Genomic DNA, 16494 nt, shown 5'->3' with positions numbered 1-16494 from the left:
GCTTTCCTGCGGGGCGGAAAACAAAGACTCAGCGGCAGAGCACACAGCTCATTAACAATTTCTGCAAATATATCTCTGTTAAAAAGTTGGAGCAAGGCTGAGAGTTAAGTGGGTTGACTTGGAATTTGCCTTTACTGTTACCACAGTATTTAGTTAGACTCTCCTCCCACTGACCTCTTTATATTTTTCCCAGAAAAAGCCACTTGTCTGTGATCAGTGTTCAGCGCCAGCCCCTCCCGCAGTGAGATCATTGGCTCACAGCCAGCCTTTCAAATGGGGGGCCTTCACGGCTGCATCTGCCTGGCGACCTCCTCCTGACCCTCCTCCCCGGGGATTTAAGCTCTGGTTTACCACCAGGCCTCTGCTAATGCCGGCACTTTCTTGTCAGAGGCTTCTTAAAGGGGAAAAGCCTCCTTTTCTGTCTCCCGTCTCCCTTGTCCCTTCATTTCCTTCCTCCTCCTCCTTTCCTTCTTTCCCCTCCTCATCCCCTCTTCCTTCCCTTCTCCTGATGTGTATCATCCAGTAAGCTTTTTATGGGCATATTTATTGTCCTCTGGGTAGGAAAAGGAATAAGAAACTGTTTGGACTGTGGAGGAGCTCACAGTGGGAGAGAAGGTACCTGAAACTAGTGGTTAGGAGTCTATGATGGGTATGGAACAGGAAGGTCTGTTCACCTGGAAGAGAAGCAATCAACCACTGAAAAGTCTTCATAGAGGAGAAGAGAGCCTGAGCTGGGTCCATAAACCCTAGCAGGAGGTGAGCAGGTTGGAGAAGGGGCGACAGAGTGTGATGGAGGGGGGACATTCTGGGCAGAGGCAGTGGTCCGTTCAAAGGTTTGGAATTGTGAAAGGATGAGGAGGTTGTGTATGGTGCAGAGTCTGAAAGATGGGGAGGAGGTGAAGGAGGTGAGCTTGTGGGGGCTGAACCGTGCTTTAGAGAGTGAATAGCCTTTAAGATATGGATTTTGCCCAGTAGGCCACCGGAAGTCAGAGGATGTCTTTGAACGGGGAAGGTTGGGTTTCAAGATGCTCCCTCTGGCAGCAGGGAGACGCTGTGGGGAGATGAGCCCAACAGTGGAGAGAGTGGAAGGAGCCCATGCAGGGAGTGTAGAGTTTGGGAGAGAGATGAAGCGGGCTTAAACAGAACCAGCAACCTTGAAGATGGGAAGAAGAGGTAGAACAGGTGATCAGTCAGCTGTTGAAAGGGAAGGAGGGAAAGGAGTTAGGAGCCTAGGAAGGGGCTGCTGTCGTGAATGAGATGAATAGGGAATACACTAGTCCCCCTCCAGGAAGTCCATTTTTCTTTCATCGATTATTTTTTTATTCCTCCGCTCCTTTTAAATCATCTTAAAATCCATCTCACTGAGACATTGTCTGATTCATCCATGGTTTTCTGAATCCCAACCTTTCTATTTATACCAGTGTTTCCCTTGTAGGTGTTAATCCATTCGTCCATTCCATCAACAAATGTTTATTGAGGACCCACTGTGTGCCAGGCACTAGATTTGGGCCTGGGGGGCACAATGGTGAAAAGACAAAGTGTATACCCTCACTGAAGCTTCTAGTATAGAGAAATAGACAATAAAACATAATATTAAATAACCTAACATAAAGTAGTTTGTGGGGGGTGTGTGGTATGAGATGAAGTTTGAGGGGTTGGCAAGAGTCAGACCATACCAGGCCTTGTACACCAAGGTCAGGAAATGGAGTCATATTCTAGGAGCAATAGATAAAAAGCCAGTAGGGCTTAGGGTGACAGAAAGCAGAAAGGCAAGATTCTGGAATGTGTCTGAAGTTTTGGGACTTGAGACACTGTGTTGATGGTAGTGTCATATATTGAGGCATCACTATGTATTTTTCAAGTGCATGGTATATGTTTCATGTATATTATTCTACTAGCATCACAACTGACAAATTTGGAAACATTCAACTCTCTCAACTCCCTGTACTCCATACAATGTGATTGATACAGGCAGTAAATAGATAGGGATTTAAAATCAGGTGATGTGTCACCTATAAATGTGTGCTTCCACTCTTGATTTGGGCCATTTATAAAAGTTATGGGGCTTCCCTGGTGGCGCAGTGGTTGAGAGTCCGCCTGCCGATGCAGGGGACGCGGGTTCATGCCCCGGTCCGGGAAGATCCTACATGCCGCGGAGCGGCTGGGCCCGTGAGCCATGGCCGCTGAGCCTGCGCGTCCGGAGCCTGTGCTCCGCAACGGGAGAGGCCACAGCAGTGAGAGGCCCGCGTACCGCAAAAAAAAAAAAAAAAAAGTTATGTATTCGGGGCAAAAGAACCATGAGCTGTCTTAACTTTTTCTAATGAGGTGAGAAAAAGGGTTGAAAGGGAGAAAAAAACCAACCAAAACTGAGGTTGAAACAAGAAAACAAAAGCTCCTAAGAAAAGTCTGGTCCCTCCTGCTGACAGCGCCCCCTGCCAGAGGTTGAGTTGGGGAGCCAGAAGATGACAACAGGTTGAGGTGCCCAATCTGTGAAGACTTGGGGGTCAGGGAAGGGGAGGCATTTGTGTGCACTGTGGGTGGAATGAGTGTTCCATGATCTGCCACGGTCTCTGTCTGTCTGGTTCAGGCCAGAATTCACTTGGGCATCTGTGCTCTTTGGTGTCAGAGTGGGGAAGCCTCTGAGTCTCCCTTTGGATTGACATAAACCAGCAGTGCTCCAGTGCCTGGGCTGTCTCTGAAGAAGAACAGGTAGAGCCAGGGTCTGATGATGAGAATTTTCCATTTTATGGCAGTGATGGCTTGAAATGCCTAGAATGGTTTGTTAGCCTTCCTTAGCTTAAGAGACTGCATTGTAGATCCCTGGTAAAGTGGAATGCTAGAATAGTTTGTTTCCCCTCCAGTGTTTTGGATACTGAATCTTTCAGGGAAGAATTTACTAAATTGCTACATAATTGAATTGACTGCAAAAGACTTGCACACATTTATTTGAAGCATTAATTTCATTTTCTCTGCTTTAGAAGGTAGTGGATTATATTTTAACAAAATCTTTTCGTTGCGGTTGTTACAAAAGAAAACTAATCAAAGATACATGACATCTTAATAATTGTTTTCAAAGTTTATTAATTATGGCTTTATATTTACATAATGCTCTACAGTATACAAAAACAGTGTTACATTTTTTCTACCTGATACACACAACCCTGGCTGGTGAGCAGGGGTTGTAACCCCCTTTTCACAGATGAGGAAATGGGGAAACTGAGGAACGAGTGAGTGCCTCAGTCACTTATTTAGGAAGAGGTTTCGGACTTGAATCTCCATCCTTTGACTCTACGGCCAGCAATCTCCCTTCTTCTGCATTTTGGGTGTGAAGACCCACAACAAAGGCGGGGATGGGATCCATGATTTTTGAGCTCCTGTTAGTTAATCAGCAGTGGCAATGCCACTCATGCATCTCACCTCATTGAATCCTAATAACTCCAGGGCAATTATCACCATCCCCGCTTTACTGTTGAGAAAAATGTGCTCTGGGAGGTTAACTAACCTAAACTGGTGAGTGGTAGGTCTGGGATTTGACCAGGCCGTCCACCTCCCAAGCTGACTCTCTTAACCAGTAGCCGCGCCTGTACTATCTCATGAGGAAAGATCACCCTGCATATTTAAAATTATTAGATAACAGCAACTTTCATTTTATGGATTTATTAAATTTTTCTCCACTTTCAGACAAGGGTTAAAGTACATAGCTTTTCTGAACATTTTTTACAAAATAAGACAAATTTGCAAGACATCAATTCTTGCCACTTGGAAGAGAATGAGACTAACAGTCTTAAATATTCTTTGGCTACAGCATTGTTATTTGATGGTATTTATAAGAATATGGAACAAGGAATTTCTGTTCTGTGGAACTCATGTGGCATGTCACAGGGTCAGTTGATGATCTTATGACTTCTATTAAACCCAGATGACGATTTGCTTAACCCTGGGGTTTTGGTATACTAATTGCTTCTTAACACGAATATTTCATTCATTACTTTTGAACCAAAGTAGGCTTTCTTTGTATTCATTTCTTGGTTTTCATTTTGTGCTACTTGTGCATATAGGCCCATGTTCTCTGATGGGAGATGCATAACAGGGCCTCGGTTTAGCTACTGATGTAACGAAACTTATGGTATGAATTATGCTGTGCTGATTAGTGTTGATGTATTTTCTAATTTTAAAAAATGACACTAATGTGCTTTTTTTCATAGATGACTGCTACGCTGAGAAACTTGGTTGACTCACCACTAGCAAGAAGTAAGTTGCTAAGCATCAGTGCCCTTCCCCAGCTCTGCACGGTGATGGGACAGTACATAGGTGACAAGGAGGTCTGTACCAATGTTGCCAGAATATTCAGGTAGGTAGACTAGGAAAACAAAGTAGCCTTACAAAAATGCTAATGTTTAGATTTAGGTGGTTATTTGTAATATTTGTGTGTGTGACTGGCAAGGAATCCTGTTTTTGCTTTTTATGTCACCTCAAAGAAAAGGTAAATCTAGTGGCCCGAGTTTTTAAAAAATGATTTAAACTAATGACTTCATTTCTTATGTATTTCTATTGTGATTCTAAACTCATTGATTTTAAGTTACTGTAACTAAAGTTGTGCGTTGTCCTAGTATTTTTACAAAACAAACAAACAAACAAACAAAACTTCCTCTCAGCTTATTGGAGATAAAGAGCTATATCACAAAACATGGCAAACCTTCTGGTGCGCTTGGAAACAATGCTTATGGATTTTAACTGAAAAAGGAGGCCATTGCTTAGAAAGACTGATCTGACTTAATTTGTAATTGAAGGTCATTTTCTTTCCGTTGTTTGGCTGAACTTTGGCTCACACATTCACTAGTCATGTTTATACTTACTTTTCTCCAGAAGCAATGATCACCTGAATCCAGGCTGCCTCAAAGCAAGATGTGGCTAAATTTCGGAACTGTCTTTAAATTATGCATTTATATTTCTTCCCTCACTGCTCTTTGCCATTGTTTTTACATAATGATCCTTCTCAAGAGACCCGGGCCTTTCTTGAACTATAATATTGTAGTTGTTTAATGAAATACAAAATTTCCTGAAGACTGAATTGGTAATTGATCCCAATATGAGGATGTGAGTCCAGCTCTGATCTTTTAGCACTGTGCTTTCCTGTCTGGGTACTTAATTCTGGGTACTTAGTCCCATTTTGAAGCACTATAAAATCATAAAGAGTTTATTTTTGTATATGGTGGCATGTAGAGATCCAATTTAATTTTTTTTCCCCACGTGGACAGTTTTCCCAGCACATGTTATTGAATACACCATCCTTTCTTCGCTGCATTTGAATGACTAGTCAGTAGAACACGAGGTTCCATATACTTGCAGGCCTGTTTGTGGACATTCTGTTTGGTCCATCTTCAGACCAGTTCCATGCTGTTTTTACTATTCTGGATTTAATAGGATAAGATGAATCTGTAGGATTCATCTGTAGGATAAGATGAATCCCTCACTTCTTTTCTCCTTTAAGATCCAAATTCTTATTTTCTCTTCCTCATGAATTGGAGAATCAGCTAAAGTCCATGACAGGAACTTTGGATTTTTTTTTCATGAAACTACATTGACTGTGTAGAGTATCTGGGATGGATGTGGGGATAATTGATTAGCATCTTTATGATATCGAGTCTTCCATCCATAAACATTTGTGATGTCTTATTCTTTTAATAAAATTGTATTATTTTCTCCAAAAAGATTCTGTACATCTTTTGTTAGATACATTTCTTCACGGTGCTTGCTGCAATTATGAATGCAATCTTCAAAAAAAACCAATTCTAATGAGTGTTGCTAGTGTATATGGATAGTATTGATGTTTGCTTATTAATCTTGTATCCAGGACATCTTGATTAACATTAGGTCTAAGAGTTAGTCTATAGATTCTCTTTGATTTTCTATGCAAATTATATGCAAATAAGTGTAATTTGGGGGTTTTTTTTCCCATGATTACAACTCTTGGCCCGTCCCTACCTTTTTCTTAGGTGCGTGGCTTAGGATGTCCAATACAAAGTTGTGAGAGTGTTGAGCCAGCTGACTTTCTCCTGAGTTGAAAGGAAATATTTTTGTGGTTTTGCCAGTTGAAATTAATGTTTGTTGTAGGTTTCTGTAGATACCCTTTGACAGTTAAGGAACAATTTTCTCTCATTAATGGATTTTAAGTTTCCTTGAATATTTGCCCCAAATGTATTTTGATTTTGTAGATTTTCTTAACAGATTTTCTCATGTTAAGCCATTATATATTGCTAGATTTGCTTAACTAATAATCTGTTTAGTATTTTTCATCTATGGTTATGAGTTACATTGACCTGTACGTTTCCTTTCTCATATTGTCCGTGTCTGGTTTTAGTGTCAGGTTTATACCAGCCTCATAAAATGAGCTGGGATATATTCCAACATTTTCTCTCTTCTAGAAGAATTTCTGAAAATTAAACTTACCTGTTTCTTGAAAAGTTTGTAGAACTTGCTTGAAAGCTGTTTTATCCTGGTGTGTGTATATGTGTGTGTGCATGCATGCATGTGTGAATATCATTGACAACTGATTCACTTTCTTTAATAGTTATATGTCTAGTCATATTTCCTATTTCTACCTGATTCAGTTTCTAAAAGTTATATTTTTATAGGAATTTGTCCATTTAAGTTTTCAAACTGTATAAAGTCATCCCAAATATTCTATTATCCTTTTAATCTCGATTGCATCTCTAATTATGCCCCTTTTGTTTATATTATTTATTTAAGAAATACTTATACAGTGCCTACTATGTGCCAGGCAATGTTCTAAGCACTTTCCAAATACTAATTCATTTATTCCTTATAACAGCTTTAAACGGTGGGTACTATTATTATTATCGTCATTGTACATATGAGGAGACTGAGGCATAGAGAGGTTTGGTAGTTTTCCCAGGGTCACACAGCCATGGTTTAAACCAGGTAGTATGGCTCTAGAATTCATACATTTAAAAGCTATGTTACACTGCCTCTTCATTTTGATATTGATTTTTATTCCTTATTTTGATGATTTGTGATGTTTCTCTTTTTCTCTTGATCAGTCTTGTCAAAGGTTTGACAATTCATTAGTTTTTGTGTAGAACCAACAGATTATCGAACCACTCTGTTGTATGTTTCGTTTGTATTTTATTCCTTCTGTTCTTATCCTTAATAATCCCTATCTTCTATTCTTTTTGGATATATTATATTCTGTTTTGATTAGAAATTCAATTCCTATCTTTTCAGCTTTCTTAAGGTTATAAATTTTCCTCTGACTACTGCTGTAGCTGCATTTCACAAATTTTAATTTGTAGTGTTTTTGTTATTATTCAGATATAAGTGTTTTCCTAGTTTCTTATTTATTTGACCCATAAGTTATGTGTTTTTAAATTTCCAAAAGTAAGTTTTTTAAACAATGTGTTTTTCATTGATTTCTAATTTAATTGTACTTTGACCAGAGAATGTGATCTGAGACACTGGTTCTCTGAAAATTTACTGAGACTTGTTAATGGCCTGGCACATGATCAAGTTTTTAAAATATTAGTGATGTTTTACCTATTAATCTATCACTTAATGAGAGATTTATGAACATCTCCCAATTTGAAGTAGGTTTGTCAACTCCACCTTGTGAGTTTCATTGTTTTCTTGCTTGCTTTTGAAAATTTGAAGCTACTTTCAAGGCTTTTTGCCTTAAGGTCTATCTTGCCTGATATTAATATACCACTAACAGCCTAGTATATTTGAGCATTTTAACATTTACTTCTACTGGAGTCCCAAGAGATTGACTGGTTGATATCCAGCCAGATTTTGTGTAAATTTCTTAGCTTGTGTTTTCTGAACCACATGGGCAGTGTAAATTCATACCTTGTACGTGTGTTAGAGGCTTCAGGTTTCTCTTTTTCAAAGAACTTGAAAAAAAATCTTCCCTCCTCCCACTCTATGCCCCTAGAGTCTAGAGCAGACAGCGCACCTCCTTGAGGTGTGTACAGTATTTCCAGACTGCTTTTCATGCACAGGACAGTGCTTTGAAGGTCTGCATTTAAAGTGACCCTAGGTATAGTTGAACTTTATTGAAAAGCAAAGTTTATTTTTATTTTTTCCATTTGACATTTCTGCAGCAAAGTTACTACTTATCACGACTGCTGTGTAGCCTTGGCCAACTACTCCAGATGTTATGCCTTGTTTTTGAATCTGATAAACAAATACCAGAAGAAGCAGGTCAGTTTTTCATACATTTAATTCTTCAGTGTGTCTTTGCATTGGTGTATTTGTGTAAGCCCATGTTTTTTTTGTTTTTTAAAATATTTATTTATTTGGCTGCCTTGGGTCTTAGCTGCAGCATGTAGGCTCAGTAGTTGCAGCCAGCAGGCTTAGTTGCCCCGCAGCATGTGGGATCTTAGTTCCCTGACCAGGGATCAAACCTGCGTCCCCTGTGTTGGAAGGCAGATTCTTTATCACTGGACTGCCAGGGAAGTCCCTGTGTAATCCCATGTTGAATGACTTTATGTTTTGAATGTATAGGTTTCTATTAGAAACTTCCATCCGATGTGTAACAAGCTTCCCCAGGAGGCAGAGTTCCATGGAGGAGGTGGGGAGGGAGTAGTTTGAGGGAGAAATGGCCTCAGTAGGATGTGGATGAAGTAGGAGGATTCACGATTTGGGGTGCAGGGTGGGTGGACCCCCCAGTGTTGCTCCTCCCAGTGATCTGTAGACCCGTACATGAGAGGCATCTTTGGGTGGGGTGGGGTTAACCGGGTTATTTCCAGGCCCCACCCCAGGCCTGCTGAGCCAGCTGGGTGCACATGGGCCTAGCCATCTGCACTTTAACAAGAACTGCAGGGACTCCTGATGCAAACTAAAGTTTGGGATCTCCTACGCGGGATATAGTCTAAAGATTCTTCTGGCCCTGAAATTCTCTAATTCCTTGACACTGCTGTATTTAGAAGATGACATTTCTAGGTAAGTATTTAAAGGAAATAATTTGGTTTTAATGGATCGGACAAAAATGTGTATAGCTGTTTAAAAAAAAAAAAAGGAAGAACTCACAAATGACTTCCCCTTAATAAAATTATAATACTTAGTACAAATGTTAATTTTTATTATAAGTTTTTGAATATTCATTAAATGCAGTATATAAATAAAATGCTTAAAGTGACATCAACTCTTTAGTGGAGACGGTTTATACATGAAGACAATATATATTCATTTGAAATACGGTAAATTTTCAAAATCACATAGTAGCTATCACCAGTTTAACACCAAATAATTTATGTATATATAAGACCTTTTTAATATAAAGCTTTGTGTTTATTTATATTAACCATATCAAAACCACCTCAAAATATAATCCCTGTTTGCCACAAACAGCATTGAACTTATTCTTACCCAGCCAAGTACTTCTGCTGAGAATGACTAAATTTGTCATTATTTTACACTATTATCAGCTATTTATTAAATGGTTACTAGTGTCTTTTTGGTTATATAGGTGGTAGAGAAATTTCTATGCTCATATTACACCATTACTACATTTTAAAGATGATAAAACTTTGCTTAAAGTGTTAATGTTTCTATTTAACTTTAAAAAACTGATTCACAAGTAGGCAATTGAGTTCCTGATTCTGAGTATTTGGATTACAAATGCTTTCCCCTGTGTATTTTGTATTTTCTTTAAATTACATACCTTGAAAGATTTCCTGGTATAAGAATTTGCTGTGTCAGGTGAAGAATGAATTTGATTAATGTACCTTAAAGTAGTCACAGTGTTAATTTAAGTGTCCATTAAGCATTTATTGATTTAGATTTTGGTACAATACATTACCAGAACTCTAATCTTTAGACAAGTGAATTAGCCCCATAGGAGCTGAGGCACTCCTAGTCCTAGTTTTCTTTTTTAAGGAAAAAATTAAAAGGGTAGAAAAGATAGTTTGCTATAACATTGAAAGAAACTTTTCAATATTATATCTAAAAAGGGATTTAGTTATGGATTTTATTTTGTAGTTTTATTTTATGGGATTCCTTTATGGGTTTTAATTGTAATATTATTTTACCATCATTGTTTCTTTTTTGTTTTGGTGTTTTGATCATGGATGACTTAGATTAGACATAACCGGAGAAGATGTTTTCAAATGTGGATGAAAGAAAACACTTCTGTTTTACAGTTTGATTTCAAGTTATGTCATAGCCTGTAATTTGTTTGAAAAGGAAGAAAACCTATCAGTTCAGTACTGACAAATAGCCCTGTTGTCTTACGGCATTATGAGCACATAACTGTTTCTCTGATTGTAGCTTAGATGATGGTCATATTTAATAAACAGTGAAAAGTCCTGGTATCTTGCTAATATTAGATACTTGAGATGTCAGTATGGTTAAGGATATGTTTTTTTCTGGTTCAAGGGACTAAATGTCTTAAAGTTTAATTGGCATAAAATTTTAACGCACTTCTTACTGAACTACTTTTCACTTTGGACCAATAGTTGTCTGTAAAGCAAAATTGGTGTTTAAAGGCCATATTCTTCTCTATTGATTTATGTTTTAATTTTGTGTTCCTGTTAAAGTTGTTTGGGTCCAAAGAAGAATAAAGAGCACCTTGCAAACTAAGTACAGTAATATGTTGTTCTCAGAACCATCAAGGAAATGTGTAATTTATCCCCTTAATCACCAAAATTATTTTAATCATTGTGGTAAAATCATGTTCAAATATATTGCATATTTCCTTGCCTTCTTAGAGGGTATTAAAAATAACCTCTTCTTGATGCCAGAGGTCAATATTACAGGTATTAATTGTTACTCTAGAGGTTATTTGTCCTACATTGGGAGCATGAGTCTATTGATAAGGTTCTTTAAATGTCTGTGTCTTCTTCTTGTAGATTTCTCTCTCCTTTTCCATGGTTGTTAACTTTGCCTTTGGTAATCAGTTAACTGTCTTTTGCAACTATTTGCAATTAGCAGGGGAACCTCATAACCAAACTTGTTAAAAGTAACACCTAAATAGTCTAAAAATTGAACATGAATAGGTTCTTAGTGAGAAGGGCTTGAGGGACTCTGATGAAGTTTCTCTTGTTCCTTCTCATCTTCAAAAGCCAATTCATGTTTCAAGATGTAGCGCTCCTGTTCCCTTCTCTGTGAAGCCTTCTAAGAGCAGCCAATTTTTTCCTCATCAGTGCTTCGTTTTATTTTTATTTTTAAAATGTTTGTAGCAGCTTTATATGTAATAGTCAAAAACTAGAAACAACCAGATGTCCTTCACTGGATAAATGGCTAAACAAACTGTGGAATATCCATACCATGGAATACTATTCAGCGATAAAAAAGAGTGAACTATTTATACACACTACAACTTGGACGAATCTCCAATTATGCTGAGTGAAAAAAAGCCAATCCCCAAAAGTTACATACTGCATGCATCATTTTGAATACTTTAATGTAGCTAGCACACCCAGTTAGTATAGCCAGAGCTAAGGACCCAAGCAGTATGTCCCTGACCTCAACCATTTCACTATTATTAAGAAAAATTAACCAAAACTTAGAAGTAGGGTGTGGGGTAGGAGCCTCGATGTCCTGACAAAGTCATGCTGGGGCATTAATGGGCAGGGCTTAATTCTCAAGGAGAATATATCTTTGTTTAAACTTGCTCTTTACTATTTGATTAGAACCCAGACACTATAAAGTTACACATTAATTTGTAGATTTCTCTCCGGTAGACAAGATAACCTCAATGTTATGTTTTGTTACCTTTAGCCTATTAGCCAGGTGTGTATCTAACCTAGTTATCTTAATTCTAACATTCTTTTTAATGCCTGTAAACACCCAGTTCTTTGATTGTTCGTGGAGCCCACTTTACCATTGTATTGGCTTCCCTCATTAAATGAGATAATTTTTTAAATGTGTTAATTTTATATTTCTATGAGAGCCATGTTAACTTTTTAAAAATTGTACTTTGACTCTATATTGTCTTTTACTTATGCAGAAGAATGAAATATTATAGTTTTGAACCATCTTTGATTTTTTTCTAGTAAGAAAAAATATGTATAATTCATATTTTCCTCAAAACCAAAATATTTTAGAAGAGCAGGGAAATTGTTCAGGCTACAAGGAAGTAGTTGTGTGTCCCAACTATTTCCTAAAATCACTAACCAAAAGCTCTCATAGGTCTTTGTAAATATTTCTTCTGTGATTCTCCAAATGGTTATCATTTGCGTAGCTACCTCACCCACTGTTGGGATTTCCTAAGGACACAGTCTTTGTCTTTATAAACCTGAGATGATTCTTGGCATAACAGACTCATGATAAAAGTGCTGAAAGAATGAATTTTGAGTATGTGAGATGCTTTGGAATCTGTAAAGTATTATACAGTATTTTTTTCTAGTCGTCTAGTACTTCTTCCTTAAATGTTTACTTTCTTCTTCCTACTTTGGAGGAGGAAATAATAATTTTCCCCACATTTCTCACATTGGTGGGCTGCCATACACAATGGCAAAACAGAAATGATGGATCTTAAATTACTTTGGACCAGCACAGCATCTTAGGTTCTTGTTCCCCTTGGCCCAGGTGACCAGTCGGATAAGATTTGTTTTTCCTCTTTGCCTAGAGATAAAAGTGATTTTCAGAAACCGCACACGACATTCTGATGTGAGTGTATTAATCTTCGGTGGCTCAAACTTTGCTTCATCTGAGGTTTACGTGGACGCTGAGGCTTTGAACTGATCTTTGAAACATACACCAGTCCTCCAGCAGCTTTTAAAATAGAGTTATTACTTCCTGGAACTATTTTTGTTTCAGCTCTAGGAAATGTTTCTCTAAGGCTAACTTGGATTGTGGACACATATGTACTTTGGAGGCTTTATAGTCTCTTAATGTACACAGATATCACCCAGGGATTAATAATCAGAAAGACTCTATAGACTTTGTTCTGAGAGGTTAGTGTTGCCTTTGTCTTAAAAGTCTGAAGATTACATTGGCAATTGGGAGATTTCATTTTTCTGGGCCTTAGCCATAACATAAATCATGAATCATAAATCATGTTATAGCTGAGTATATTTTCGAAGAACATAGAAACAAAAATGTAAAACAAACAAACAAAAACAAAAAGAAAAATCCTCTCTAGTAATAAATGAACTGTCACCTACACACACCTCTTTAAGTGTTTTTTATCAACCAGGTGAGGAGCTTGGCAGGAAACTGCCCAGCCACTTCCACATTCCCCCCGGGGGGGAAAATCCTGCTTGGAACTGGGTAGTACCAGAGCTGATGGCTGATGGGAGAAGTAGGATATTTCCTCCCCTATCCGATGTTGTTTCCCATTAAAGGAAAAAAAAAAGAAACGAAATTGTTTGAGAAAATGTCAAAAGTAAAAATTATTTTCCTGTTGTTTTTTTTTTTTACATTATTCATATTCATCTCTTTTCAAGGGTAAAGTCTGACTTCAGCATATGAGAATGGGCCTTTTTGGAAAGTCCTTAATCTGTCTCTATTGAGTCAGTTGATAATGAAGGGTAGGAGGAGCATTTTCACTTTTATTTTCTACACATCTGTGTTGTGGGAATTATTTACAAGGAACATGGATTCATATTATTTTTAAACATGATATTATAAGAACAGTTAGTAGGTATTAAGGTGGTGAGATTTCAAATTCTTTCTTGATTTGAATCAGTGTCTCCTAAACTTGGGGAGCTTTAAAAATACAGGTTCTCACAGGGAACTCTACTCAGTGCCCTCTGGTGACCTAAATGGGAAGGAAATCCAAGGAAGAGGGGATATATGTATACATGTGGCTGATTCACTTCGCTGTACAGCAGAAACTAACACAATATTGTAAAGCAGCTATACTCTAATAAAAAAAAATACAGGTTCTCAGGCCCCACCTGGGAGATCTTGATTCAGATCTGGGACAGGGCTCAAGAACCTGTTTTTAAGAGGCTCCACAGGTGATTCAACTGAAGAGCAGATTTGAGAACCTGTGGTATAAATTATTAAGATGGCTCCTGAAAACAATTTTTTCCCCCATATCGACAGCAGAGGGTTTTCTACAAAACCTCAAGAGATTTTAAAGTGATTAAGAAAAAGCAGCCACAAAGGGTCAGTCTTTCTCTACAGGCATGTGGCTGAAACATTCTCCCTCACAAAGTAGGAACCAAATTAGCAAGACATGCCAGGTGTTGGTGTAGGTTTCACCGCCAGTGAGTGGTGATAGCCACATGCCTTGTGCCTTTTGCAACAATAGCTGAAGAGCACTTTCTCAGCCAGAGAAAATGAGATGGGTCATTAGACCCTTCCAGGAATTTTCTCTGCCAGATTTGTGTCCAAACAAGTCATCCTGAGACCAAACCCGATTTGATAACTAGGCCATCGCACTGATGGGGCTTCAGGCACTGGTCAGAGTGGGCTTACGAGGAGAGGTGAGCACGGGCCCTCGGGACCCTTGAATTGGCTGCAGAAGGGAGGGCTCGTTATCCTCCCTTAGCTAGACAAGCACGAGCTGCTGTTGATTCATTTGTCGGTGAAACAACCACCAAGCTTTATGTCTGCTTTGCGACATTTCAGTAGATAGCCATATCTTAACCGTGTAAGTTTGCAGCAGATAAAGTCGAGGGCGATTTGTTCATTTTAAGTAACGCATGGTTTGGTTTATAACACCCCTCTGCACACACAGCCCTTCAGTGATGGGGGGCATGTCAGAAGATGATGGCTGTGGTATAAGCCAAGGGTTTCTAGTTATCAACAGTCTCAGAGAAAAGGAATCTACTCCTCCCAGCTCTAACGAAGGACTTCCCCAAGGAGAACAAGGGAAACTTCTTTGGCTCATGTCTGTCTGTGAGGTTGATTTGTCCAAGATCCAGGGTCCAACTAGTAACTCCCAGTTCCCCCGCCACACAACCTGAGACCGAAAAATGCAGCACTTCGGTCAGCTGGGTGCAGTTTGTAAGCTAGACTCTAACATTAAGTAAGGCATCTATTTAGAATGCCGACCGAAATTCAATTAAATGGCAAATCTCATTTAGAAGTAAGCACATATTGTATGCTTTATGGTATAAACTGCATTTGGTACAACCAAATGTGCAAACAGATGGGCCTAGTGTCGAAGGCATGGGCAGGGGCCGGCCATGGCAGCCTTGCGAAGCAGACCCGCCTCAGGAGGTGCCTCTGACGTCAGCGTTGCCGCATTTAGCAGCTCAGCAAAATACGTTTGGGTTTGCTTTTTTGGAAAAACGTGGAAGGATTTTCCCCCATTTCTTCTATAAATATCTACTGGGCAGGAGATCTGGTAAAATAAGACTTATAAGACTGGCACTATTTTGCAAAGGTCACAGTCCAAAAGGAGTAACCTTTACCTACATTCCCATCACTTGTGTCCATTGAACAACTGTCTGTCTAACCCTCTCCACTTTTAGATATGGTCAGTCAACTTCTTGTGTTTCTTCTTTTAAACAGAACCTCCAAATGCAGGGCAATCATCAGCACCTGCGAGAACACTGTCTGGGAATCCCCCGACAGGTCCTTGCTTGTGCTGCTTTTAAAGCCATGCCTCTCTCATCCCATTTAGAGCTCTTCCTGGGCAAGCAGCTGTCTCCAGCCATGAGGAACACTGTCTGATTTGGAGCACTCAGGCAGCGTGATGTCGAAAACAAGACCTGGAATGTCTGGAGAGTATAGGCTGAAAGCAAAAACATCTGCCCTTTTTGGAGCTGTTCACCTCCAATGCAGCCACAACCAAGGAGCAGGCCAGAGATAGCACGACCTCTCTCTCCCTCCCCTCCATCCTCTTTGGGGCCGGAGAGGATTGGTGAGGGAGGCGCCTCCACCCCTTCCCCTGGCGCCTTTATATGGTGACTTGGCTCCCCGCTTGCCCTCCGCCTCCTGCCTGGCAGGAGCGCGCCCTGTGGCTCTCTTCCCAGCCCCTCTACAGGCACATTCCCAGTGGGTGCCGCGAGCGTTTGGCTGAGCTGGCTCCTTTTTTCGGCCTTGGCCTTGGTCTGTACCCCTGACCGGGCGGGCAGCACAATAAGCCCTTAGCTTGTTCATTCTTTCCAGCTCCTGCTGCTTTGCCCTTGTGGAACTGGCTCTTCCCCCGACTCAGCACGGAACCCAAATGCCTGATTTATGTCTGCTGACTTAAAAAAGAACTGAGCCCAGTGAAATTCTAGCATCGCCCTGGTGCTTTTGAGTGATAGCTGCATTCAGAAGCATACAGTGGGCGCTCAGTAAACGATTGTTGACGGAATGGATAGATGGATGGAAGCATCAAGGATAATCTCTTCTGGTTTTCAGATGATTTTCTACTTAGATTCTGGTTTTGAGTCTCCAACGTCTCAGATTCTTCCGCTTTGTATGGCTCAGCACTTCAGCAGACCATTGACCCACTTTCAGTAGCCTAAGGTTAATTAGCATTTCTGCAGCACTGCAGTCTGTCTTCCCGATTGGTAAAAATTATCTGTTCTTCAAGCCACCTATAAACTCAATTAATGTTGGGGTTTTGTTTGAGGGTGAGAAGTTGGATAA

General features: G+C 39.5%; 1 protein-coding gene across 1 annotated transcript in view; it reads left to right on the top strand.

Moving 5' to 3' along the window:
- Positions 1-16494, top strand: part of ARMC2 (armadillo repeat containing 2) — a 112058-nt gene that overhangs the window by 54538 nt on the left and 41026 nt on the right. The window contains exons 10-11 of the mRNA XM_055087576.1: positions 4206-4351; positions 8118-8217. Of these exons, the coding sequence (XP_054943551.1) occupies positions 4206-4351; positions 8118-8217 (246 nt within the window). The remainder of the gene's footprint in view (positions 1-4205; positions 4352-8117; positions 8218-16494) is intronic.

The sequence above is a fragment of the Physeter macrocephalus genome, chromosome 10, assembly GCF_002837175.3.
Source record: "Physeter macrocephalus isolate SW-GA chromosome 10, ASM283717v5, whole genome shotgun sequence".
Lineage (NCBI taxonomy): Eukaryota > Metazoa > Chordata > Mammalia > Artiodactyla > Physeteridae > Physeter > Physeter macrocephalus.
Note: the sequence above shows the minus strand (reverse complement) of the source record. Positions and strands in the feature narration are given on the sequence as shown.